Raw genomic sequence first — 27,377 nt, 5'->3', positions numbered from 1 at the left:
CACACAATGGCTGAAATTAAAGGACCACATCAAGTATCAATCGGCAGGGACTTGGAGGAAATGGAACTCTCACACACTGTGGGAGGGAGAGCAAAAAGAAGAAATCATGTTAGATCATGGTCTGACAGTTTCTTCAAGAGTTAAACATCCATCTAACCACTGACTCAGACACTGTCCTCTACGTTACTGACAAAAGGTAAAAAAAAAAAACTTACACAAATGTCTGTAACACCTTTATTTTCATTAGTCAAAATCTAGAAATAACCAAAAAGCCCGCTGAATGGATAAACAGGGGTCTACGAAAATATAAGAATATTACTCAGCAAAAGAAAAGATGAGCTACTCATATAGTATCATTGGTGAATCTCTAATTATGAAACAAACGAAATCAGAAAAAACAATAGAATAAACAGTTTATGATTCTAATCATAAATTCAAGGAAATGCAAAGGTATCTACTGTAAGGAAAGTAAGTGAATGGGTAGGTGGAGAGCTGGGAAGGTCGAGGAGAGATTATGATAGGATGTGAGGTAAATATACCGAGACAAAAAAAGTCATCCTCAGGACTATGACGATGGTTTCAGAGGTTCACACCTATGTCAAAACTTAGCAAACTGTACACTTTAAATATAAGCAGTCCATGTAAGTTACACAATAATCTTAAAAATTGGCTCAAGAGAAATCCCTATGTCCCACACTTTTTGGAAAGTAAGTTTACAACCCTACATCGTGGTGGTCTAGCAGTTAAGAGTCAGAGCTCTCACTGCTGGGCTTGGTTCGTACCACGTCAGGGAACCCCACCAGTCTGTCAGACTGGAAGACTGACCCCCAGAGGGTACAAGGAAAGAGTGGGTGGAGTCACTATTGTGTTGCTAGTGCAGTTGAGTTAATTTTGACTCCTAGAAACCCTGTGTATAGCAGAGCAGAATCCGGCCCAGTGTTTTTACCCATCCTCTCACTTTTCTGCAGTATAGCAGCTCTCACTGCTGGGCTGGGTTCGTACCACGTCAGGGAACCCCACCAGTCTGTCAGTTGTCATACTTTGGTGGCTGTATGTTGCTGTGATGCAGAAAGCTATGCCACCAGTATTTCACATACCAGCAGAGTCACCCAAGGTGGTACAGGGTTCAGCGGAGCTTCCAGATAGACTAGAAAGAAGGACCTGGTCACCCACTTCCAAAAAAATTGGCCACAAAAACCTGATGAATAGCAGAGAAGTCCTGTTTGATATACTGCAGAAAAGTGAGAGGATGGGTAAAAACACTGGGCCGGATTCTGCTCTGCTATACACAGGGTTTCTAGGAGTCAAAATTAACTCAACTGCACTAGCAACACAATAGTGACTCCACCCACTCTTTCCTTGTACCCTCTGGGGGTCAGTCTTCCTTCAGTGGCAGCAAATGTGGGCAACAATTAAGGATACTGCCACCCAAGTCAACAGGAGCACTGCCTGGGTCACAAGAGCCACATCACTCAACCTCAGATCCCCTTTTTCTCTTTTCCTTGCCTATGCAGTAATGGCCTTCAAGTGAACATCACTGAGAGGCTACAGAAATCCACAAAACTTTTCAATTATTTTTATTACATTCTCAGGCAGTGACTTCAGCTACACAAGATAAACTTGCCTAGAGATCCTGAGATTTGTGTACAAACTCATGCTGCACAGTCACTGTCACAGAACCACTTCTGGATGCACTTTCAGAAGAGGCATATTCCATCTAGCTGGCTGCAGTTTCCTCCACTCCTTGCTAAGCCAGTGTTTCTCTACCAATTACAGTTCCCCTGGACCCAATGGTCTTACAACCAATGACCCTCACCCAATGAACTGTGGACACCAGGCCAAATGGCCCTTTGTAGATCTGGGGAAGATATCCCCTCCACAGTGCTGACGTCCCCTGTGAGACCTCCTATGAGGAAGCAAAAAAATTCACGTTGCCCTCAGATGCACTTGAGGTTCTCACACCAACCCTCTCATCAGGGTGATCACTGAGACTCCTGAATCACAGCATTCAGGCCTCAAATGAGGACCAGAAAGCCCTGCAGTCTTCCCTAGGAGGCTGTGGGAGCAACGGAAATTTACTCAAAAGTGGCACGTTATTTTCTGCCATCATACGGTCTCTCCTCAAAGTTTGAGACCCCTTAAAACTTGTTCACCCCTTCATGCTTGTAGAGTCTGAATTTGTTTATGAACTACCCCACAGAGTAAATAGAACACCTAAGATTAAAGAGAATTTAAACTAAAAGGCTTCAATATTGTACAAGACAAAGCAATGTGCAGCAGGCAGCTGGAGTTTGTGACTTGGAAGCTGAAACAATTCATCCCAAGTATCACATGCAACTACACGTCCTGAAAAAGTCAGTCATTCTCTGCAAGTTGCCAGCCCAACTCATGGTATTCTTTGGGCCAACAGTGACCCAGGTCCATGAGCAAGGTAGTCAAGGCAGAGGGAAAGCTGACCCCTGAGGGCTCAGGTGACTCCTAACTTGCTCTAATACATGGGAGAACAGACGTCAGCTCCCCTGAGCACACTGGGGTGGTGGCTGACGCACACTGTGTGGACCTGCCGGGAGGTACAGGTGAAATGCTGTGGCCACAGAAACTAGGAGTGACATAAATCTAGAAAGAGCCTTGGATAAGTTAGAAAGGGCAACATACTTACATAAGCTTCCCACGTAACCGAAATTTATGGGAAGTCTCCCCACTGTGCCTGTTTAGATGTATGAGAATAAATTTGAAGAGATGGCTCCTCACCGAGTTTCCACTGGTGTCATTCCACTGAAAAAGAAACTGCACATTCCCTGCCCATCTAAGGCATTTGTCTATGGTGAACTCTCCGATGTTGAGAGAGGGTAAATTTTTGCATGAAATACTTCCCACATTCAGTGCACTCATAAGGTCTTTCTCCAGTGTGAACTCTCTGATGATAACGGAGGTTGGAGCTACAGGTAAAAGATTTCCCACATTCACTGCACTCATAAGGCCTTTCTCCTCTGTGAACTCTCTGATGATAACGGAGAGCTGAACTAGAAGTAAAAGATTTCTCACACTCACTGCATTCATAAGGCCTTTCTCCTGTGTGAACTCTTAGATGATAAGAAAGGTTGGCACTACTCATAAAAGATTTCCCACATTCACTGCATACATAAGGCCTTTCTCCTGTATGAACTCTCTGGTGGTAACGGAGTTTGGAGCTAAAGATAAAAGATTTCCCACATTCACTGCACTTATAAGGCCTTTCTCCTGAGTGAACTCTCTGATGATAACCAAGCCCAGAGGAAGACGTAAAAGATTTCCCACATTCACTGCACTCATAAGACCTTTCTCTATTATGAATTTTCTGGTGCATTGAGAAGGAAGATCTTTGGCTAAAGGACTTCCCACATTCATTGCACTCATAAGGCCTTTCTCCCGTGTGAGCTCTCTGGTGGTTACTAAATTGTGATCTATCCTGAAAGGATTTCCCACATTCACTGCACTCAAAAGGTCTTTCTCCAGTGTGAACTCTGCGATGATAACGGAGGCCGGAGCTAAAGGCAAAAGATTTCCCACATTCACTGCACTCATAAGGCCTTTCTCCTGTGTGAACTCTCTGATGACAACGAAGAGCAGAGCTAATGGTAAAAGATTTCCCACATTCATTGCACTCATAAGGCCTTCCTCCAGTGTGCGCTCTCTGGTGTTTATTGAATTGTGATCTATCCTGAAAGGATTTCCCACATTCACTGCACTCAAAATTTCTTTCTCCAGTATGAACTCTACAATGATAATGGAGGCCCGAACTAAAGGCAAAAGACTTCCCACATTCACTGCACACATAAGGCCTTTCTCCAGTGTGAACTCTCTGATGCGAACGGAGGGCAGAGCTAATGGTAAAAGATTTCCCACATTCACTGCACACGTAAGGCCTTTCTCCTGTGTGAACTCTCTGATGATACTGGAGGGTGGAGCTAAACGTAAAAGATTTTCCACATTCACTGCACACATAAGGCTTTTCTCCTGTGTGAATTCTCTGGTGTTGAATGAGTGTCCACCTATTTTTAAAATATTTCCCACATTCATTACACTCGTGAGGCCTTTCTCCAGTATGAACTCTTTGATGATAACGGAGAACAGACCTGGAGATAAAAGATTTTCCACAATCATTGCACTCATAAGGCCTTTCGCCTGTGTGAGATCTCTGATGATAACTGAGGGCAGAGCTGGAGGTAAAAGATTTCGCACAGTCGCTACATTTATAAGGCCTCTCTCCAACTTCAACTCTCCTGTGTTGAATGAACACAGAGCTATGGCTAACAGATTTTGCACAATCACTGCACACATAGCTGTTTTCTCCACTGCGCCCTCTCTGCGAATGAAGGAGGACAGACTGGTCACTTAAGGATTTCCCACATTTGCTGCACTTGCACGGCGTTGTCTCAGTATGAGTTCTTTGATGTTGACTGAGGGCTGAACTTTGCATAAAAGATCTGCCACATTCTCCACACACATGAAACGTTCCTCCAGGGTGGACTCTCTGGTGCACAACAAACGAGGATTTGTACCTGAATGCTTTCCCACATTCATGGCAGACAAAACGCTGTCTTCCAGTGTGGACACCCTGGTCCTGAACAAGCGTGCATTTGGGGCTGAAGGCTTTCTTGCATTCTCTCCAGGTGTAATGACTGTTTCTGCCTGGTAAAGTGGCCCTGCATTGGGTGATTTTCTTTGGCTTTTCCCCGGTATGAGTGGTCTGTTGCTGCTGATGTCCCAAGCTAGCCAGGAAGTCCTTCTCAACCTCCCCCCAGGGAAAGGGCTTCCCTGACACGTGGAGTTTGCAGCTCTTCACAAATGAGGCCATGTCTACACTGCTCCTGAAGGGTTTCTCTCCCATGTGCCGCTGCTGGTGCTGTTGAAACTTTGCACTAAAATAAAATTGTTTTGCACAAGCCCCACACCTCAACAGTTTCAGGTTGTGTTGTGTTCCCTGCTTCTCAGTCAAGTAGAAAATGTCTCTCAAGACCAGACCACACATCTCACAGGGGTGAGTCTTCTGGGAAGATGGAGCTGCTGTGGGAGTCCTGGCAGGTGGAACTTCTACAGAAACACTCTGTTCAAAGGGAGCCTCCAGATCCTCTGCTCCACAGCAACAACCTGAAGGCAAAGAAACCCTGGTGAAGTACATGTTGACCACAGGGAGGGGCAACCCCAGCACAAATGAGCATGTGTCTCATCTCACAGTGAATCTCTGAGATGCTTTTCCAGACAAGTGAGTTGGAATCCAGCTGGAGGGGCAGTTGGCTGCTGTGCATTACTGGGCCCCTAAGGTCACAGATTGGTAGAGACCTCACCAGGGGAAGGATACAAATACAGGGTGTGACACAAGGAAGAGAAGTAGCGTCTACACCTTGTTCTCTGCCCACAGGTTCCTGCAGGACCTTTTCTGCTGCTGATGTGAGGCTCAATAGCCGGTGCAGCCAAGCCCATGAAAATCTAATCACATCAGATTAGCTGCTGCTCAAGGTCAACTTAAGGATATGTTCACACTTCACAGTCCAACACATGAGGGCCACTGGTGGAGAGAACTGCAGGAGTGGTAAGAAAAATGAGTCATATGAGGAATCCAGAGAGGTGTAGAGTATCCCTGGGCTGGAACACACAGGAAATGACATGTAGTAAAATTGACAACTTGCCAAAGTGTCAATATGGAGAAGGCAAGGTAGAAATGGAAGGTGGCCACAGGGAATGGAACCAAACTTGGATGAACAAGGAAGGCACCTGCTATGATGTGAACACGGGCCTGAAGCACATTGTCCCCAGGTGCCACTCAGCAGACCCAGGCCCCCTGAGCCCAGCCCGCCGTGGCCAGAGTCATGTCCATCCTGCAAACCACAAAGAAATCCTCCTCCTAAGCCTTAGCTGGGCAGCTATATGGGACACAGAGGATACAAGTCCTAAGGGAATGAGAGGAGATGAGAATGGCTTGCACTGTCCCAAAGCAACTCAGCCCACAACAGACCACAGAAAAGAGATCCAGGTGAGTGATTTCAGTGGGCTGGAGGAAGAAATCAGCCTTTGCCACCAACAAGAAACACTTAGACAGCTATCTATGATCAAAATTGGCCCTTGGAGGGCTCAACAGCCCATTGAAGATACCACAGAAACACAGTGGAACATAAAAAGGAGAATAACCACATAAAAGGATCACTGCGGACATAGACTTAGTGAAGACGCCTAGAAATGATCAGGAAATAAGAACAAGGGCAGGGACTGTGTGCATCAGCCAAAAGGTAGATGTCATCATGGTCCTTAATGGCCTGCTCTGCAGAGGACCCCAGCAGCCTCTGCTGCAGAGAACCTCCACAGCCCCCATTACAGCTGCTGAACCCATAGTGTACACAACAGAGGAGGCCAAGTGTTTACAAGCATGGATCCCAGCTGCCTGCTCTGCAGAGGATACTGGCAGCTTTCACACTAAAGTAACCAATAGCTATTGCCCCAACACACCTGCCAGAGGGTAATATGCTGAGTTGCCCCCCTACAAAAGAAGGAAGTATTGTTCCATTCCAAGACCAGGACTGCCACCCGTCTCAATGCCGCACGCATCCCAGACACTGGAGCCACAACTGTTCAGGGTTGCCCATAATCCATAACCTGGCTGCATGGGTGTCACCCAAGCACCTGTACCTCAGGCACCAGAGCCATGGCTGCTGTGGGCTAGCCAGCTACTCAGACCCTAGAGACACTGTCTCTCTCTGTTTACCCATGTTCTGGTCACAGGGGCCATCACTGCTCAGTGTGTGGCTGCATCTTACACAGTGAAGTCAATGCCGCTGCAGGCTATTTAGCATCTAGGACCCTAGAACTGCTATTGCTCTGCATGTATATGCACCCTAGGACCCAGATCCACCACCTGGACCACAGGTGCCTGCACAACAGACACCAATGCCACCACCACCATGAAGCCGGATTTGGCACGAGGAGGGAACCTCTCAGTCAAAATATTTCCCAAGAGAGAAAGAGATCAGGAGGTCCCCAGAAGCATTCTCCACTGCTGTGGACACCCACAGCCCGAGCTGTTGAGGACACTTGCAATCTTCACTGATGCTGACCTCAGGTGACAGAGCTGTACAGACACTAAGCTGCTGGGCCTTCTTGTAGGAAGAACCACCACACCCCACCATGACGGCACACTCACACCCACACACAGGTGAAGAGCTTCCCCACCAAAACTTTTCAGTAAAGTGTGGAAGAAGTAACTACTCCACATATTGTATAGACACCAACATAAGGGTACAAAAATCCAGAAACCATAACACCTCCAAAGGAATACAATAAGCTATCAGTCACACCGAAGAATTGTACATCTATGAACCATCAGACAAAGAATTCAAAATAATTGTTTTAAAGAAGCTCCATGAGCTATAAGAAAACAGAGATAGACAATTCAACATGGAAACAAAACACGATTTTCAACAGAAAGATAGAAGATATAAAAAAGAACCAAACAGAAATGATGGTGCTGAAGACTATAATGAATGAGAAAATGCAACAGAGAGCATCAATATCCAACTTGACCAATCAAAAGAATTAATCTGAAAGTGAAGGTAGGTCTTTTGAAATTACCCACTCAGAGAAGGAAAAACACCAAGGAACTAAAGAGTGAAGAAAGCCTACATGAATTTTGGGACATCATGAAACAAAACAACATTTGCATTATGGGAGCCTGAGAAGGAGAAGAGAGGGGAAAGGGACAGAAAGCTTACTGAAAGAAATAATGGATGAAAACTTCTCAAATCTGGGGAGAGACGTGCACATCCAGGTACAGAATGCTCATAAGTCCCCAAACAAATTCAATCCAAACAGGATTTCACTGAGGCATATAATAAAATCAAGAAGTAATGACAAAGAGAATGCTGAAAACTGCAGGAAAAAAGAAACTCATCTTATACAAGGGAACCCTCATGAGGATATGAGTGGTTTTCTTTGCTGAAACACTGTATATCAGGAGAGAGTATGATAACGTTCTAAATGCTGAAACACAAAAACTGCAAACCAATACTTTACCAGCAAAGCTGCCCTTCAGAAATGCAGGAGAGAAAAAGACTTTCCCAGACCAATAGAAGCTAGGAGTTGGTTCATCACCACTTGACCTACCCTGCAAGAAATGCTAAAAGGAGTTCTTCCAGCTGAACTGAAAGTACACTAATTAGTAACACAAAAATATAAAACACACTGGTAAAGGTAAGTATATAGGCAGGTTCAGAATAATCTAAAATTGTAATAGTGTATTAAACACTCAACACTAGTACAAAGGTTAGAACATAAAAAGTATGAAAAATAAGTATACCTACAATAATTTGTTAATGGTTACACAATAGAAAAGTTGTAAATGGTGACATGAAAAACATAAAATGTATACGGGGGGAGTAAAAGAGTGGAGTTTTTTATTTTTTGTTTTGTTTTTGTTGAGAAAAATTTGCCCTGAGCTAACATCCACTGCCAATCTTCCTTCTTTTTAGCTTGAAGAAGAGTAGCCCTGAGCTAACATCTGTACCAATCTTCCTCCATTTTTGCATATGGGATGCCTCCACAACATGGCTGACAGAGTGCAGTAGGTCCATACAGGATCTGAACCTGCAAAACCGGGCCACCAAAGCAGAATGCGTGGAACTTTAACCACTCTGGCACGAGGCCAGCCCCAAGAGTAGAGTAGAGTTTCTGTATGTGATCAAAGTTAACTTGTTACAAGCTTAAAACAGAATGCTGTAAATATAAAATGTTTTATATAAGCCTCATGGTAACCACAAAGCAAAAACCTATAGTAGATACACAAAAGAGAAAGAGAAAGGAATGAAAGCATACCATCATGGAAAATCACAGAGGAAGACAGCAAGCAAGCAAGAAAGGAACAAAGGAACTACAAAACACCAGACAATATTTAACAAAAATGGCAATAGTAGGTCCTAATAAAATTTTCCAGCCAAAAAGTATACAGTGGCTGAATGGAAAAAAAAGAACCAAGATCTAACTATATGCTGCCTACAATAGAGTAACTTCAGCTTTCAGGACACATACAGGCTGAAAGTGAAGGGATTAAAAGAGAGATTCCATGCAAATGAAAACCAGAGAGTGCAGGGGTAGATATACTTACATGAGATAAAACAGACTTTATGTCAAAAACTATCATGAGAGACAAAGAAGGTCAGTATATAATTACAAAGGAGTCAATTAACCTGGAAAATGTAACAACTGTATGTATATATGCACTACACACCAGAGCATCTAAATTAAGTATTAAGCAAATACAAACAGATCTGAAGACAGAAAAGACAGTAATGGAACATTAAGAGGGAACTTCAGTGTCCCCCTTTCAACAATGTGTGGATATCCAGATGGAAAATTAACAAGGATATATTTGAATGGAATGACGCTTTAGTCCAAATGGATCTAAGAGACATACAAGGAACATTCCATCCTACTATAGCAGACTACATTTCCTCTCAAGTCTACAAAGAATATTCTCTAGGACAGATCACGTGTTATGTCAAAGAAGTCTTAACAAACGTCAGAACACTGAAATCATATCAAGTACCATTTCCTAACACAATGGATAAAACTAGAAATCAGTAAGAGAATGAAAGCTGAAAAATTCACAAATATGTGGACATGGCACATCACACCCCTGACCAATCAATTGGTCAATGAAAAAATCAAAAGGAAACCCAAAAAATATCTTGAGACAAATTAAAATGAAAATAAAACACATAGAATGGGCAAAAGCAGTTCTAAGAGAAAAGTTTACAGTGATAAATACCGACATTAAGAAAAAAGAAAGATCACAAATAAACATAAAAAACCTAAGTTCACACTTCAAGGAACTAGAAAAAGAACAAACTAAGGCCAAAGTTAGCTGAACGAAGAACAAAACAAAGATCAGAGGAGCAATAAATAAAAAAGATACTATAAAAACAATAAAAAGATCCATAATACTAACAGCTAGTTTTTTGAAAAGATAAAAACTGACGAACCTGTAGCCAGACTAACTTATAACAGAGAGAAGACTCAAATAAATCAACTTAGAAATAAAGCAGGAGGAATTATAACTGACAGCACGGAAACACAAACGATCATAAGACAACTATGAACTATTACACACCAACATATTAGATAACCTAGAAGAAAGAGCTAAATTCCTAGTAACATACAACCTACCCACACTGAATCATGAAGAAATAGAAAACCTGAATAGGTGGATAACAAACAAGGAAATTAAATCAGTAATCAAAAGTCTGCCAACAGGGGCCAGCATGGTGGCGCAGCGGTAAGTGTGCACATTCTGCTTCGGCGGCCCAGGGTTCACCAGTTCGGATCCCGGGTGCGGACATGGCACTGCTTGGCAAGTCATGCTGTGGTAGGCGTCCCACATATAAGGCAGAGGAAGATGGGCACAGACGTTAGTTCAGGGTAAGTCTTCCTCAGCAAAAAGGGGGAGATTGGCAGCAGTTAGCTCAGGACTAATCTTCCTAAAAAAAAAAAGTCTCCCAACAAAGAAAAGGCCACAGATAGATTCACTGATGAATTCTATCAACATCTTAAGAAGGCTTAACGTCAATTTTTCTCAAACTCTTCCAAAACTTTGAAGATGAAGGAACATTTCTAAAGCATCAACCTGATACCAAAGCCAGACAAGGACACTAGAAGAAAATTATAGATCAATGTCCCTGATGAACAAATATGTAAAAAAAAAAACAAAAAACAAAAAACAAAATACTAGGAAACCCAATTTAACAGCACATGAAAAGAATCATAAACTGTGACCGAGTGGGATTTATCCTTGGGGTGCAAGGATGTTCATCATAAGGCAATCAGTAAATGTGGTATACCATATGAACAAAATGAGACAAAACATCATATAATCATCTCAATAGATGCAGAAAAGCATTTGACAAAATTCAGAATCCTTTCACGATAAAAATCTCTCAAAAGATTAGGCATAGAAGGAATGTGCTTCAATATCAAAAAGGCCACATATGATAAGCCCACAGCTACCAGCATAATCAACAATGAAAAGATAAAAGCTCTTCCCCTAAGATTAGGAACAAGACAAGGATACTCACCTTCACCAGTGCTATTTAAAATAGTACTACAAGTCCTAGCTAGTGCAATAAGGCAAGGAAAACTAATGAAAGGTATCCAAACAAAAATAAAAACAAAGAAGTAACACTGTGTTTGCAGATGACGTGATCCTATATAAAGAAAACCACAAAACCTCCACTAAGAAACTGTCAGAATGGGTGATGTCAGCAATGTGGTGTTCCCTTTGTCTCTCCTCCTATGAACTACAACTAAATGGACATTCATTGATCAGCAGAGGATACCTAGACAGCACATCAGGATGCCTGAGAGACCCACACAGTTATACATCTGATAAGTGGATAGACTACCGGTGGGGAGCTGGTGGAGATCTGTGAGCACTCTCCAGGGCCCTGGCGGCCCTGTATATGTTTATGATTGCTCTCCTGGCTGGAGCACCCACAGCACCGCTGTGACTGCGAGGGTGGGAGCATGCCCTGGCGCAACTGCAGGAACAGGGGACAGCAGCCCTGAACCCCTGCGTGATCACTTTCCCATCTGGTGGGAAAGCCAACAGTGTTACCACAGTCACCAGGGAGTGGTGCCAGCTTGCACAGGGATCGCAGGGAGCTCAGAATACACAGCTCCTGCCCCACTCCCCAGTGGTGACAGGTGGAGCCTGTGACCAGAGACTATCACTATGTGAAGGCACAAACCCACCCCATCAAATACTATGCAGGAAAATATGAATACTCCAGACCAGAAGAAAAAAGACAAACACCCAGAAATAAATCTGGAAGGTACAGAAATCTACAATCTAAATGACAGAGAATTCAAATAGCTATCATAAAAAAACTGCAGTTACAAAAGAACTCAGAAACACAGTTTAATGAAATCAGGAACAAAATTAATGATCAGAGAAAATTCTTCACAAAAGAGATTGAAACTAAAAAGAAAAACCAATCAGAAATTTGAGACATAAAAATCACAATGAATGAGATAAAGAAAAATCTAGAATCCTTAAATAACAGCTGATATTACGGAGGACAGAATTAGCAATCTAGAGGATAGGAAGATAGACATGCTTCAGATGGAGGAGACAGAACAAACACTAAAGAAATAAAGAAATTCTCCAAGAAATATTGAACTCAATTTGAAATGCAACATAAGGATTATAGGTATTACAGAGGGAGAAGAAAAGGAGAAAGAAGAAGAGCTTATTCAAAGAATGAATAGCTTTGAACTTCCCAAACTTGGGGAAGGAGCTGGAATTACAAGTAAAAGAAGCTAACAGAACTCCTATTTACATCAACGTAAAAAGACCTTCTCCAAGGCATATACTAGTAAAACTGGGAAAAGTCAACAACAAAGAAATAACATTAAGAGCAGCAAGGCAGAAGCAAATAACCTACAAAGGAACCCCTGTCAGCCTGTCAGCGAATTTCTCAGCATAAACCTTAGAGGCAAGGAGAGAGTGGAATGATATATTCAAAATTCTGAAAGACAAAAACTTTCAGCCAAGAGTACTCCAACCAGTGAAAAAATCCTTCAGATACAGTGGAGAAGTAAAAACTTTACCAGATAAACAAAGGCTGAGGGAATACATCACAACAAGACCCCATCCATACAAGATATGATCAAGAAGGCCCTCATAACTGAAAAAAAAAGGAAAGAGGTTTACAAAGCCTTGAGCAAGGAGATAAACAGGCATACAGAATACAGCAGCACCAAAGTACATAAAGTAACTATTAAGTGACCTAACAGGATATATTGACAGGAACACAATAATAGTAGGTAACCGTAACACCCTACTTTCATCAATGGATTTATCCAGACAGAAAGTCAATAAGGAAACAGTAGAACTAAACAAAACTCTAGACTAGATGGACTTAGCAGGCATATAGAGACTACTCCACCCAAAATCAGCAGAATACACATTCTTCTCAAGTGCACATGGAACATTCTCAAAGATATACCATATGTTGGGAACCAAGGCAAGCCTCAACAAATATAAGACTGAAACCATATCAAGCATATTCTCTGACCATAATGCTATGAAACTAGAAATCAACAACAAGAAAAAAGCTGGGAAAGTGACAAACATGTGGAGACTAAGCAACATTCTACTGAACAACCAGTGGATCATTAAAGAGATTACAGGAGAAATAAAAAATTATCTTGAGACAAATGAAAATATGCCACCCTAACTTACATGGGATGCACCAAAAACGGTCCTAAGAAGAAAATTGACAGCCATACAGACCCATCTTAAGAAACAAGAAAAATCTCAAATAAGTAATCTTAAACTACACCTAATAGAAGTAGAAAAAGAACAACAAACAAAGCCCAAAGTCAGCAGAGGGAGGGAAATAAATAGAGCAGAAATAAATGAAATTGAAACCAAAAACAGTACAAAGGATCAACAAAACAAGGAGCTGGTTCTTTAAGATAAACAAAATCAACAAACCCTTAGCCACATCACTAAGAAAAAGAGAAGGCTCAAATAAAGAAAATTAGAAATGAAAGAGGAGAAACTACAAGGATACCACAGAAATACAAAGGATTATAAGAGAATGCTATGAAAAACCATATGCCAATAAATTGGACAACCTAAAAGAAAGGGATAAATTCTTAGATTCACACAACCTTCCAAAACTGAACCAAGAAGAGAGAATCTAAATAGACCAATCACAAGTAAACAGATTGAAACAGTAATCAAAACCTACCCAAAAAATAAAAGTACAGGACCAGATGGCTTCTCTGGAGAATTCTACCAAACATTCAGGGAATATTTAGTACCTATCCTTCTCAAACTATTGCAAAAAACTGAAGAAAACAGAACACTTCCTAATACATTTTACAAAGCCAACATCACCCCGATCCCAAAGCCAGACAAGGATAACACAAAAACAGGAAAATTACAGGCCAACATCGCTGATGAAAATAGACGCAAAAATCCTCCTCAAAATATTGGCAAACCGAATACAGCAATACGTCAAAGGGATCATACACCATGATTATGTGGTATTTATACCAGGGACACAGGGACAGTTCAACATCCACAAATCAATGTGATACACCACATTAACAAAATAAGGAATAAAAACCACATGATCATCTTTTTTTTTAAAATTTTTATTCAGTAAATGATAGGTTACAATCTTGTGAAATTTCAGCTGTACATTATTGTTTGTCAGTCATGTTGTAAGTGCACCCCTTCACCCTTTGTGCCCACCCCCCACCCCTCCTTTCCCCTGGTAGCCACTGATCTGTTTTGTCTACATTTTTAAATTCCTCATATGAGTGTAGTCATACAGAGATTGTCCTCCTCTATCTTACTTATTTCACTTATCATAATTCCCTCAAGGTCCATCAATGTTGTTGCAAATGGGACGATTTTGTTCTTTTTTACAGCTGAGTAGTATTCCATTGTATATATACATACCACATCTTCTTTATCATGTGTTCATGGGCACGTAGGTTGCTTCCACGTCTTGGCTATTGTAAATAATGCTGCAATGAACACTGGGGTGCATGGGACTTTTGGAACTGCTGACTTCAAGCTCTTTGGATAGATACCCAGTAGTGGGATGGCTGGGTCATATGGTTGTTCTATTTTTAATTTTTTGAGGAATCTCCATGCTATTTTCCATAGTGGCTGCAACAGTTTGCATTCCCACCAGCAGTGTATGAGGAAAACCACATGATCATCTTAATAGACACTGAGAATGCATTTGACAAGATCCAACATCCATTTATGATAAAAACTCTCAATAAAATGGGTATAGAAGGAAAGTACCTCAATATAATAGAGGCCATATAGGATAAACCTACAGCCAACATCATACTCAACAGGAAAAACTGAAAGCCATCCCTCAGAGAACTGGAACAAGAAAAGGGTGCCCATTCTTGCTACTCTTACTCAACATAGTACTGGAGGTTTTGGCCAGAACAATTAGGCAAGAAATAGAAATAAAAGGAATCCAAATTGGCAAGGAAGAAGTGAAACTCTCACTGTTTGCAGACATGATTTTATACATAGAAAACCCTAAAGAATTCTTTGGAAAACTCTTAGGAATAATCAACAACTACAGCGAAGTTGTAGAGTACTAAATCAACTTACAAAAATCAGTTGCATTTCTATACTCTAATAATGAAGTAACACAGAAACAACTCGAGAATACAATCTTGTTTACAAGTGGAACAAATGGAATAAAATATCTAGGAATAAATTTAACTAAGGAGGTGAAAAACCTATACAATGAAAACTATAAGACATTACTGAAAGATATCAAGGACAACATAAAGAAACAGGAAGATATTCCATGCACCTGGATCTGAAGAATAAACATAGTTAAAATGTCAATATTACCTAAAGCAATCTACAGATTCAATGCAATCCCAATCAGAATCTCAATGACATTCTTCACAGAAATAGAACAAAGAGTCCTAAAATTCATATGAGGCAACAAAAGACCTTGAATAGCCACAGCAATACTGAGAAGAAAGAACAAAGCTGGAGGCATCACAATCCCTGACTTCAAAATATACTACAAAGCTAGAGTAATCAAAAGAGCATGGTACTGGTACAAAAACAGACACACAGATCAATGGAACAGAACAAAAACCCAGAAATAAAACCACACACCTACAGACAGCTAATCTTCAACAAGGGAGCTAAAAACATAGAATGGAGAAAGGAAAGTCTCCTCAATAAATGGTGTTGGGAAAAGTGGACAGCCACACAAAAGAACGAAAGTAGAGGTCAGAAAGGGGGTGGAGCAAAATGGCGGGGTGAGCTGACCCGGGATTCTCTCCCCTCCAAAATACAACAAAGGATTGTAACAACTGAATTTCAGAGAATAAACATAACGCCAACACGTTAGAGACCTACAATACCAAGAAGGCGGAGATCATAAACCTTGCAGACGGCCTCGGAGGCGCTGGAACAGTAGGAGAGACCATCGCTCCCTCCCCTAGAGTCTGCGATCGCTGCTGCGCGGGTTGGGAAGGAGCGGGGGAGGAGCCGCGCGACCGGGGATCATCCAGGACTCCTACCGCTGATTCAGTGGAGACCCGCTGACAGGGGAAAGCTTCCGTGCACGGGGACCCCATAAATCAAGGGCCTCGGGTGACCAGAGAACAGAACTGATCTGAACCCAGACGGGCGCGTGAGAGTAACAGCCCCTCCCCCTGGCAAAGCCAGTGGGCGCAGCCATCTTGCCCCAAGGCGGAGAGCTCATAACATGTGACTCTCAACCCCCATCTAGTGGCGACAGGCTGTAACTGCAACCGAATTCTAACACCATGAGAAAAAGCCCCTCCTCTACCATCCAGCAATTTATAAAAGCCCCAGACCAGAAGGAAAACAATAAAAACACAGAATTAAGTCCTGAGGACTTGGAATTAGGTAAACTAAGTGATAATGAGTTCAGAGCAGCTATAATAAAAAAACTCAATGAGGTAGAGAGAAAGAGAAACAAGCCGAGTTCTGGAGTTACTTCACAAAAGAGACTGAAATCATAAAGAAGAATCAAACAATTACTAGAGATGAAAAACACAATGGACCAGATAGAATATGGATTCCCTGAATGCCCATGTAGACACCATAGAAGAGAAAATTAACATAATTGAAGATAGAGAGTCTGAATGGCTCCAGACAGAGGAAGAAAGAGAACTAAGAATTAAAAAAAATTGAGGAAAATCTCCAAGAGATAATGGATTCAATGAGGAGTAAGAACATAAGGATCATAGGAATTCCTGAGAATGTGGAAAAGGAAAATGGAGCAGAAAGTGTGCTTAACGAAATTATTGAAGAGAACTTCCCAAATCTAGGGATTGACGGAGAAATGTGTTTAGACGAGGGTTTTAGATCTCGTAGATTTGTCAATGTAAAAAGACCTACTGCAAGGCACATAGTAGTAAAATTGGCAAAAAGGAAAGATAAAGAAAGAATACTCAGGGAATTAAGATAAAAAAGGAGAATAACCTATAAAGGAGCCCCTATCAGACTGTCAGCAGATTTCTCTACAGAAACCTTCCAAGCTAGGTGAGAATGGAGTGACATATTCAAAGCTTTAAAAGATAAAAATCTTCAGCCAAGAATACTCTATCCGGCAAGAATTTCCTTCAGATATGAGGGAGAAATTAAATCTTTTCCAGACAAACAAAAGTTAAGGGAATTTGTAACTAAAAGCCCTCCATTACAAGAAATCCTTAAGAAGGCTCTCATACCTGAAAAAAGAAAAAAGGGAGAAAGGGGACACAATCCACAGACTAGGGAGACCAATGGATAGGACCAGAACAGGATAGCAAATATTCAACTATAGCATTAGGGTAAAGGTAAGGAAACTACCAAAGCAAGGATGATCTTATCACTCTAACTACAAATTCATAAGACGAGTTGGAATAAAAAATGAAAATAATTATTTAGGAGGGGAAGAGCAAAGGGTCTAAATCAGTATTGGTCGAGTAAGAGACCACCAGAGAATAGACTATATTATGCACAAGATTCTAAATACAAACTTCAAGGTAGACACTAAAATAAAGTACAGAACAGAGTCGCAAATCATAAATAAGGAAAAATCTAAGAAACCCAGCATAAGAAATTGCAGTATTAAATGGGTAGTCTAAAGCAAACAGGAAAAGAAACGCAGGAAAACAAGATGATGAGCGACAGATTCACAGCATTAAGTCCACATGCATCAATAATCACTCTCAATGTAAACGGATTGAACTCTCCAATAAAGAGAGACAGAGTGGCAAAATGGATTAAAGAACAAGATCCAACAATTTGTTGCCTCCAGGAAACACACCTCAGCCCCAAGGACAAACACAGACTCAGGGTGAAGGGGTGGAGGACAATACTTCATGCTAATAGCAAGGAAAAAAAGGCAGGTGTTGCAATTCTTATATCAGACCAAGTGCATTTCAAAATAAGACAGGTAAAGAGAGACACAGAGGGACAATATATAATGATCAAAGGGACACTTCATCAAGAGGAAATAACGCTTATAAATATCTATGCACCCAGCACAGTAGCACCAAGATTCATAAGGCAACTATTAACAGACCTAAAGGAAGATGTTAAAAACAACACAATAATAGTAGGGGACCTCAACACCCCACTCACATCAATTGACAGATCATCCAGACAGAAAATCAACAAGGAAATAGTGGAGCTAAATGAAAAACTAAAACAATTGGACTTAATAGACATGTATAGATCACTTCACCCTGAAAGAGCTGAATACACATTCTTCTCAAGTGCACATGGAACATTCTCAAGGATAGACCATATGTTGGGAAACAAGGCAAGCCTCTACAAATTTTAAAAAATTGAAATAATAACAAGCATCTTCTCCGACCATAGTGCTATAAGGCTAAAAATTAATTACAAGAAAAAAGCTGAGAAAGGCACAAAGATGTGGAGACTAAACAACACACTACTGAACAAGCAATGGATCACTGAAGAAATTAAGGAAGAAATAAAAAAATACCTGGAAACAAATGAAAATGATAGCATGCCATACCAACTCATATGGGATACAGCAAAAGCTGTATTAAGAGGAAAATTCATCACAATACAAACACACCTTAACAAACAAGAAAAATCCCAAATAAGCAACCTTAAAGTACACCTAACTGAACTAGAGAAAAAAGAACAAATGAAGCCCAAAGTCAGCAGAAGGAGAGAAATAATAAAAATCAGAGCAGAAATAAATACTATTGAAACGAAAAAGGCAGTAGAAAGGATCAATGAAATAAAGAGCTGGTTTTTCGAGAAGATAAATAAAATTGACAAACCACTAGCCAGACTTACAAAGAAAAAAAGGGAGAAAGCTCAAATAAACAAAATCAGAAATGAGTGAGGAGAAATAACAACAGACTCTGCAGAAATACAACGGATTATAAGAGAATACTACGAAAAACTATATGCAAACAGAATGGATAACCTAGAGGAAACGGATAAATTCTTGGACTCTTACAATCTCCCAAAGCTCACTCAAGAAGAGGCAGACAATTTGAACAGACCAATCACAAGGAAAGAGATTGAAACAGCAATCAAAAACATCCCAAAGAATAAAACCCCAGGACCAGATGGCGTTCCTGGGGAATTCTACCAAACTTTCAGAGAGGATTTAATACCTATCCTTTTCAAGCTATTCCAAAAAATTAGGGAAGATGGAACACTTCCTAACACATTCTATGAGGCCAACATCACGCTGATACCAAAACCTGAGAAGGACACCACGAAAAAAGAGAACTACAGGCCAATATCACTGATGAACATAGATGCAAAAATTCTAAACAAAATTTTGGCAACCAGAATTCAGCAATTCATCAAAAGGATCATACATCATGATCAGGTGGGATTCATACCAGGGACACAGGGATGGTTCAACATCTGCAAATCAATCAACATGATACACCACATCAACAAACTGAGGAATAAAAACCACATGATCATCTCAATAGATGCAGAGAAGGCATTTGACAAGATCCAACAGCCATTTATGATAAAAACTCCGAACAAAATGGGCATAGAAGGAAACTACCTCAACATAATAAAGGCCATATATGACAAACCCATAGCCAACATCATACTCGATGGCCAAAAACTGAACGCCATCCCCCTGAGAACAGGAACGAGACAAGGATGCCCTCTATCACCACTCTTATTTAACATAGTACTGGAGGTCCTGGCCAGAGCAATTAGGCAAGAAAAAGGAATAAAAGGAATCCAAATAGGGAGGGAAGAAGTGAAACTCTCGCTGTTTGCAGACGACATGATCTTATATATAGAAAACCCCAATAATCCATTGGAAAACTCTTAGAAGTAATCAACAACTACAGCAAAGTTGCAGGGTATAAAATCAACTTGCATAAATCAGTAGCATTTCAATACTCCAGTAATGAACCAACAGAAAAAGAACTCAAGAACACAATACCATTCACAATCACAACAAAAAGAATAAAATACCTTGGGGTAAATTTAACTAAGGAAGTGAAGGATCTATATAATGAAAATTACAAGGCCTTTCTGAGAGAATTGGATGACAACATAAGGAGATGGAAAGACATTCCATGCACATGGATTGGAAGAATAAACATAGTTAAAATGTCCATTCTACCTAAAGCAATCTACAGATTCAACGCCATCCCAATCAGAATCACAATGACATTCTTTACAGAATTAGAACAAAGAATCCTAAAATTCACATGGGGCAACAAAAGACCCCGAATTTCTAAAGCAATCCTGAGAAAAAAGAACAAAACGGGAGGCATCACAATCCCTGACTTCAAAACATACTACAAAGCTACAGTAATCAAAACAGCATGGTACTGGTACAAAAACACGTGCACAGATCAATGGAACAGAATTGAAAGCCCAGAAATAAAACCACACATCTATGGACAGCTTATCTTTGACAATGGAGCTGAGGGCCTACAATGGAGAAAAGAAAGTCTTTTCAACAAATGGTGCTGGGAAAACTGGAAGGCCACATGTAAATGAATGAAAATTGACCATTCTTTTTCACCATTCACCAAAATAAACTCAAAATGGATCAAAGACCTAAAGCTGAGACCTGAAACCATAAGGCTTCTGGAAGAAAACGTAGGCAGTCCACTCTTTGACATCAGTATTAAAAGGATCTTTTCGGACACCATGCCTTCTCAGAGAAGGGAAACAATTGAAAGAATAAACAAATGGGACTTCATCAGACTAAAGAGCTTCTTCAAGGCAAATGAAAACAGGGTTGAAACAAAAAAACAACCCACTAACTGGGAAAAAATATTTGCAAGTCATATATCTGACAAAGGCTTAATATCCATAATATATAAAGAACTCTCGCAACTCAACAACAAAACATCAAACAACCCAATCAAAAAATGGGCTGGAGACATGAACAGACATTTCTCCAAAGAAGATATACTGATGGCCAATAGGTACATGAAAAGATGCTCATCATCACTGATCATCAGGGAAATGCAAATCAAAACTACACTAAGATATCACCTTACACCCGTTAGAATGACAAAAATATCTAAAACTAATAGTAACAAATGTTCGAGAGGTTGTGGAGAAAAAGGAACCCTCATACACTGCTGGTGGGAATGCAAACTGGTGCAGCCACTATAGAAAACAGTATGGAGATTCCTCAAAAAATTAAAAATAGAACTACCATACGATCCAGCCATCCCACTACTGGGTATTTATCCAAAGAGCTTGAAGTCAGCAATCCCAAAAGTCCTATGCACCTCAATGTTCATTGCAGCATTATTTACAATAGCCAAGACATGGAAGCCACCTAAGTGCCCAGCAACAGACGAATGGATAAAGAAGATGTGGTACATATATACAATGGAATACTACTCAGCTGCAAAACAGGACAAAATCATTCCATTTGCAATAACATGGATGGACCTTGAGGGAATTATGTTAAGTGAAATAAGCCAGCAAGAGAAGGATAATCTGTGTATGACTGCACTCATATGAGGAATTTAAAATTATGGACTAAGAACAGTTTAGTGGATACCAGGGGAAAGGTGGGGTGGGGAGTGGGCACAAAGGGTGAAGTGGTGCACCTACAACATGACTGACAAACATTAATGTACAACTGAAATTTCACAAGATTGTAACGTATCATTAACTCAAAAAACAAAAAAAAAAGATAAAATGAGGTCATTGGGGTGGGCCCTAATCCTACATAACTGGTGTCCCAACAAGAAGAGGAGATTAGGACGCAGACACACAGAGGGAGGACCATGTGAGGACACAGGGAGAAGATGGCCATCTACAAGCCAAGGAGAGAGGCCTGAGAAGAAACCAAACTTGCTGACACCTTGATCTTGGACTTCTAGCTTGCAGAACTATGAGAAAATAAATTTCTGTTGTTTGAAAAAAAAAAAAAAAACGAAAGTAGACCATTATCTTATGCCATACACAAAAATTAACTCAAAATGGATTAAAGACTTGAAAGTAAGACATGAAACCATAAAACTCCTTGAAGAAAATATAGGCAGTACACTCTCTCTGACATCAGTCTTAGAAGGATCTTTTCGAATACCATGTCCACTCAGGCAAGGGAAACAAAAGGAAAATAAACAAATGGGACTTCTTCAGACTAAAGAGCTTCTGCAAGGGAAAGGAAACCAGGAACAAAACAAAAGACAACCCCAACTGGGAAAAAATATTTATAAATCATATATCTGACAAGGGGTTAATCTCCAAAATATATAAAGAACTCATACAACTCAACAAGAAAAAACAAACAACCCAATCCAAAAATGGGCAGAGGCTAGGAAAAGACAATTTTCCAAAGAAGATATACAGATGGCCAACTGACACATGAAAAAATGTTCAACATCATAATCATCAGGGATACGCAAATCAAAACTACAATGAGATATCACCTTACAACTGTTAGAATGGCTATAATCACCAAGACAAAAAACAACAAATGCTGGAGAGGATGTGGAGAAAAGGGAATCCTCAAACACTGCTGATAGGAATGCAAACTGGTGCAGCCACTATGGAAAATAGCACAAAGATTTCTCAAAATATTAAAAATAGGATTACCATAGGATCCAGCTATCCCACTACTGGGTATTTATCCAAAGAACTTGAAGTAAACAATTCAAAGAGACTTATGCACCCCTATGTTCATTGCAGCATTATTCACAAAAGCCAAGACGTTGAGGCAACCAAAGTGCCCACTGACTAATCAATGGATTAAAAAAAGATGTGGTATATATATATACAGGTATATACATAAAGTAATGGAATACTATTCAGCCACAAAAAAGGACAAAATTGTCCCATTTGCAACAACATGGATGGAACTTGAGGGTATTATGTTAAGAGAAATAAGCCAGACAGAGAAAGACAAACATCATATGACTTCACTCACATGTGCAAGATAAACAAATACATGGACAGAGAACAGATTAGTGTTTATCAGAGGGGAAGGGGGTTTGGGTTTAGTATAAGGGATAAAGGGGCACATATATATGGTGACTGACAAATAATAATGTACAACTGAAATTTCACAATGTTATAAACTATGAAGACCTCAATAAAAAAACTGTCAGAACGAATAAATGAACTAGAAAATTTGCAGAACATAAAGTCAATACACAAAAATCAGTAGTGTCTACACACGAACAATAAAATACTTCACTAAGAAATTAAGAAATCAGGGACTGGCCTCATGGCCTAGTGGTTAAGTTTGGCACACTGCTTCAGCGGCCCAGGTTTGGTTTCTGGGCATGGACCTACACCACTCATTGGCGGCCATGCTATGGTGGTGACCCACATGCAAAATGCAGGAAGACTGGCACAGATGTTAGCTCAGGGTGAATCTTCCTCAGCGAAAAAAAAGGAAATTAACAAATCCCATTTACAACAGCATTAAAAACAATAAAATACCTAGGAATGAATTTAACCAAGCAGAGAAAAGATGTCTACACTGAAAACTATAAGATACCAATGAAAGAAACTGAAGACATAAATAAATGGAAAGACATTGCACATTCTGGATTGGAAGAACTACCATTGATACCTCTATTACCCAAAAAACCTATAGATTCAATGCAATCTCTACCAAAATTCTAATGGTATTTTTTATCTAAAATATAAAAAGAATCCTAAAAGTTAAACAACAAATCACCTCAAATAGCCAAAGTAATCTTCATGAAGAAGATCAAAGTTAGAGGCATCACACTTCATGATTTCAAACCGTATTATAAAACGACAATAGTAATCAAAACAGTATGGCACTGAAAAAACAGACACATAGACCTATGAAATGTAACTCAGAAATCAACCCGCATTTATGCGTCTTAATAAGGCATTTTTACTTTACTGAGAGCAGATGTTAAGCATTCTTTTTTTAAAGATTGGCATCTGAGCTAAAAGCTGTTGCCAATCTTCTTCTTTCTTTTTTTTCTTCTTTTCGCTTTTTCTCCCCAAATCCCCCCAGGTACATAGTTGTATATTTTAGTTGTGGGTCCTTCTAGTTGTGGCATGTGGGACGCCGCCTGAATGTGGCCTGATGAGTGGTGCCGTGTCCGCGCCCAGGATCCGAACCGGTGAAACCCAGGGCCGCAGCAGTGGAGCACAAGAACCTAACCTCTCCGCCACGGGGCCGGCCCCCAAGCATTCTTAACAAGGGTGCCAAGAATACACAATGGGGAAAGGACTGTCTCTTCAATAAACGGTGCTGGGAAAACAGGATATGCACAGGAAAGAAAATGAAACTGGGACTCTATCTTACACGACTCAAAAAAATTAACTAGAACTGGATTAAAGACTTAAAAATAAAACTCTGGAAAAAAACAGAAAAAGCTCCTTGATATTGATTTTGGCAACGATTTTTTTGGATGTGATACCAAAAGCACTGGCAACAAATGCAAAAATAAATAAGTCGGGCTACGTCAAATGAAAAACCTTCTGCATAGCAAAAGAAGCTATCAACAAAATGAAAAGGGAGAAAATATTCACAAATGTTGCATCTCATAAAGGATCAATATCTAAAATATATAAAGTACTCACACAACTCAGCAACAGAACGATCCAGTTAAAAATGGGCAAAGGACATGAACAGATGTTCTATGAAAGAAGATCTACAAACGGCCAACAGGTATATGAAAAAATGCTCCTCTTCACTAACCATCAGGAGAATACAAATCAAAAGCACAGAGAGATATCACCTCACACCTGATAAAATGGCTACCATCAGAAAGAGCAGAGATAACAAGTCTGGGGGAGGGTGCAGATGTAAGGGAACTCTGGTTCACTGCGGTTGGCGTGTAAAAAATAAATAAATAAAAATCACAGAAACAGTAGAATGCCAGGAGCTGGGGCATGGGGGAAACAGGGTGACGTTCGTCAAAAGGTACAAACGTGCAGTTATGAGTAAGTTTTGAGAATGTAACATACAGCATGGTGACTGTAGTTCATACTCTACTGTACACCTGAAATGTACCAAGAATAGATGTAAAGCATTCTTAACAACAACAAAATAATAATAAGGTAACTTTACGAGGTGATGGATGTTTAGTTAACTTCATTGTGGTAATTATTTCACAATGCATATATATATATCAAATCATCACGTTATACATTTTACTGTACAGTTGACGTCCATATCCATGGGTTCCACATCCGTAGATTCAATGAACCATGGATGAAAAATATGTGAAAAAAGAAAATTCCAGAAAAGTTTCAAAAAGCAAACCTTAAATTTGCCAGGCACTGAGAACGATAGTGAATACACGTGAATGAAGACAAGTGTAGTCAACTATTTACATGGCATTTACATTGTATTAGGTATTCTGACTAATCTAGAGATGATTTAAAGTATACAGAAGGATGTACGTAGGTTATATGCAAAGAGTATGCCATTTTATATAATGCACTTGAGAGTTCCTGGATTTTAGTATCCACGGGGGAGGTTCTGGAACCAACACCCTGTGAACACCAAGGGATGAATGTACATAATTTTATATCTAGACAAGACTGAAAAAAAAAATCTAACCACTACAGACCAGATCTAAACACTACAAACCATGGAGGAGGACACTGAAAAGCATCCCATGGTTCAGGTAAGTAGTGACTGTGACAATGCCTACATGCCTGGCACAAGCAGCCATGAGGAAATGAAAGGGAAAAGAAGGACAAAGCCTGGGATACAGAAGTGATATGGATCTGGACACAATGACCCAGAGAGGGCAAGCTCGGTGGAATCCGCGAAGCTCACTGCAATACCCCCAGCCTGGATGCCTTTCCTAAGAGGGCTCCGTACAGCAGGTACTGGGGCTGCAGGGGAGAGAACAGGGCGGTGCACATACCCAGCCCTAGCAACACGGCACCACCCAGAAAGCTGGGGGAGCAAGTGGTGTCCACGGTCCATGAGAAAAACGACTGAGAAGCACTGTGGGGAGGGAATACAGCCTAGTCCAGCTCACTGGCGAGGCCGTGAGAGTCTTACCCAGAGAGGATACGAGCGCAAAGTTCTCCAGCATCACATCCAGGTACAGGCGTCTCTGAGCCTCATCCAGGAGCCTCCATTCCCCCCAGGAGAAGTACACAGCCACATCGTGAAAGGTCACACTGTCCTGTAATGACGGGGACAGATGAAACCATCAACACTCTCTCTGAGATCCCACAATCCATCTCACCACACATCTACCACACATTCATCCTCCCCCAGAGCGCCCCACCTCAGAGGAATTCCAGGCCAGGTGTCACTATCTTCAGGGTCCCTTTATTCACTGTGCTCAGCCCTCAGAAACATCAGGCAGGGGGGCACGGAGACCTCATCCAAGTTCCGGTCCTGGCCTGTAGGGTCCCATCCACTCTGTCAGTCCATTCCCCTGGAGACTCTAGACTTGGACTCCAAGACGCAGCCAAACGTGGGCTCGTGCTTCGCCCTTCAGTCTCCAATACCAGGGCCCGAGGGCCATCGGCTCACGCTTCCTGTCGATGTGCATGTCATTCCGTAGATTGTACCTCTCACGTCTTCAGTGCCCACAATTGCACTCCCAGCTCTGCATTTAAGGAAATCCCCAAGTGCTGCCCTGAAGGCCTCCTCTACACCTTTGATCCTTCTCAACATCAGCCCCTCAGGAGCACCAGCTCTGCGCCCTCGGACCAGGACTTCGCTCCCTGCGCCTCCCCGGCTTCCTCCCCCTTCCCGTCTGTTCTCTCCGAGCAGCTCCTGGAGAACTTTTGAAACCCCAACACGCACCGCGTCCCTCTCTGGTCACAGCCCTCCCGTCTCCGGGACCCTCGGACTGAAGGAGCAGCCCCTCCCCTGCCGGTCCAGGGGGGACCCCTCCTCACACTGTTCCCTGCGGACACAACGCCGACCCAGGGCCCCGCCGCACCCTCCGCCCGGCCCCCTCGCCCGCAGCCCGGTCCCCGTCCGCAGCCACAGGCCCCACGAGCGCCTCCCCGGCCTGGCCCCAGGGCCTGGGCTGCAGGCCCGGGAGCAGCGCCCGCCCGAGGGCTGGAGCTCGGGCTGCGCTGCGGGCGGGGCGGCCCGGAGCCGAGCGCTCACCTGAGCCGGCTCCCTCCGCGCGGCCGCCGCCATCGGCCTCGGGGGCGGAGCGGGGCCGGGAGCGACGGGAGACGAGGCGCCGGGCGCGAGGCCCCGGGCGGCGTCGCCGAGCCTCAGAGCCGCCAGCACCGCGCGGACAGCGCCTCCTCCCGCGCCTCTACGCGCGTTTCCCCAGTCCCGGCCCGGGACTCCGACGCTGGAAGAACAACCAGCTGCCGAAGGTACAGCCCCTGAAGAGGACCCCGGAAGTCCCCTCTC

At 41.7% G+C, this 27,377-nt stretch overlaps 1 protein-coding gene across 2 annotated transcripts; it reads right to left on the bottom strand.

Moving 5' to 3' along the window:
* Positions 1–220: 220 nt before the first annotated feature.
* LOC106828123 (zinc finger protein 256-like) lies at positions 221–27,377 on the bottom strand. 2 transcript variants are annotated; one of them, XM_044759061.2, is made up of 4 exons: positions 27,120–27,377; positions 26,281–26,607; positions 26,049–26,175; positions 221–5,130 (listed from the first exon to the last, which is right to left on the bottom strand). In XM_044759061.2, exons 3-4 carry the CDS (start codon positions 26,080–26,082, stop codon positions 2,807–2,809), a joined length of 2,358 nt encoding a protein of 785 aa, XP_044614996.1. In that variant the 5' UTR covers positions 26,083–26,175; positions 26,281–26,607; positions 27,120–27,377; the 3' UTR covers positions 221–2,806. The 2 variants fall into 2 exon arrangements, with proteins under 2 accessions (XP_044614996.1, XP_044614995.2); XM_044759060.2 differs by lacking the exon at positions 26,281–26,607.

Source organism: Equus asinus, chromosome 26, assembly GCF_041296235.1.
Source record: "Equus asinus isolate D_3611 breed Donkey chromosome 26, EquAss-T2T_v2, whole genome shotgun sequence".
Classification (NCBI taxonomy): Eukaryota; Metazoa; Chordata; class Mammalia; order Perissodactyla; family Equidae; genus Equus; species Equus asinus.
This window is presented reverse-complemented; position numbering and strand designations above follow the sequence as displayed.

Excerpts from the sequence above, each read along its gene's own strand:
- LOC106828123 (XM_044759060.2), bottom strand. The coding sequence starts at position 27,152 with ATGGCGGCGGCCGCGCGGAGGGAGCCGGCTCAG. Across the intron at positions 26,176-27,119 it reads CGCGGAGGGAGCCGGCTCAG|GACAGTGTGACCTTTCACGA; the intron begins GTGAGCGCTCGG and ends CCGTCATTACAG. Across the intron at positions 5,131-26,048 it reads TGCGCTCGTATCCTCTCTGG|GTTGTTGCTGTGGAGCAGAG; the intron begins GTAAGACTCTCA and ends CTTTGCCTTCAG.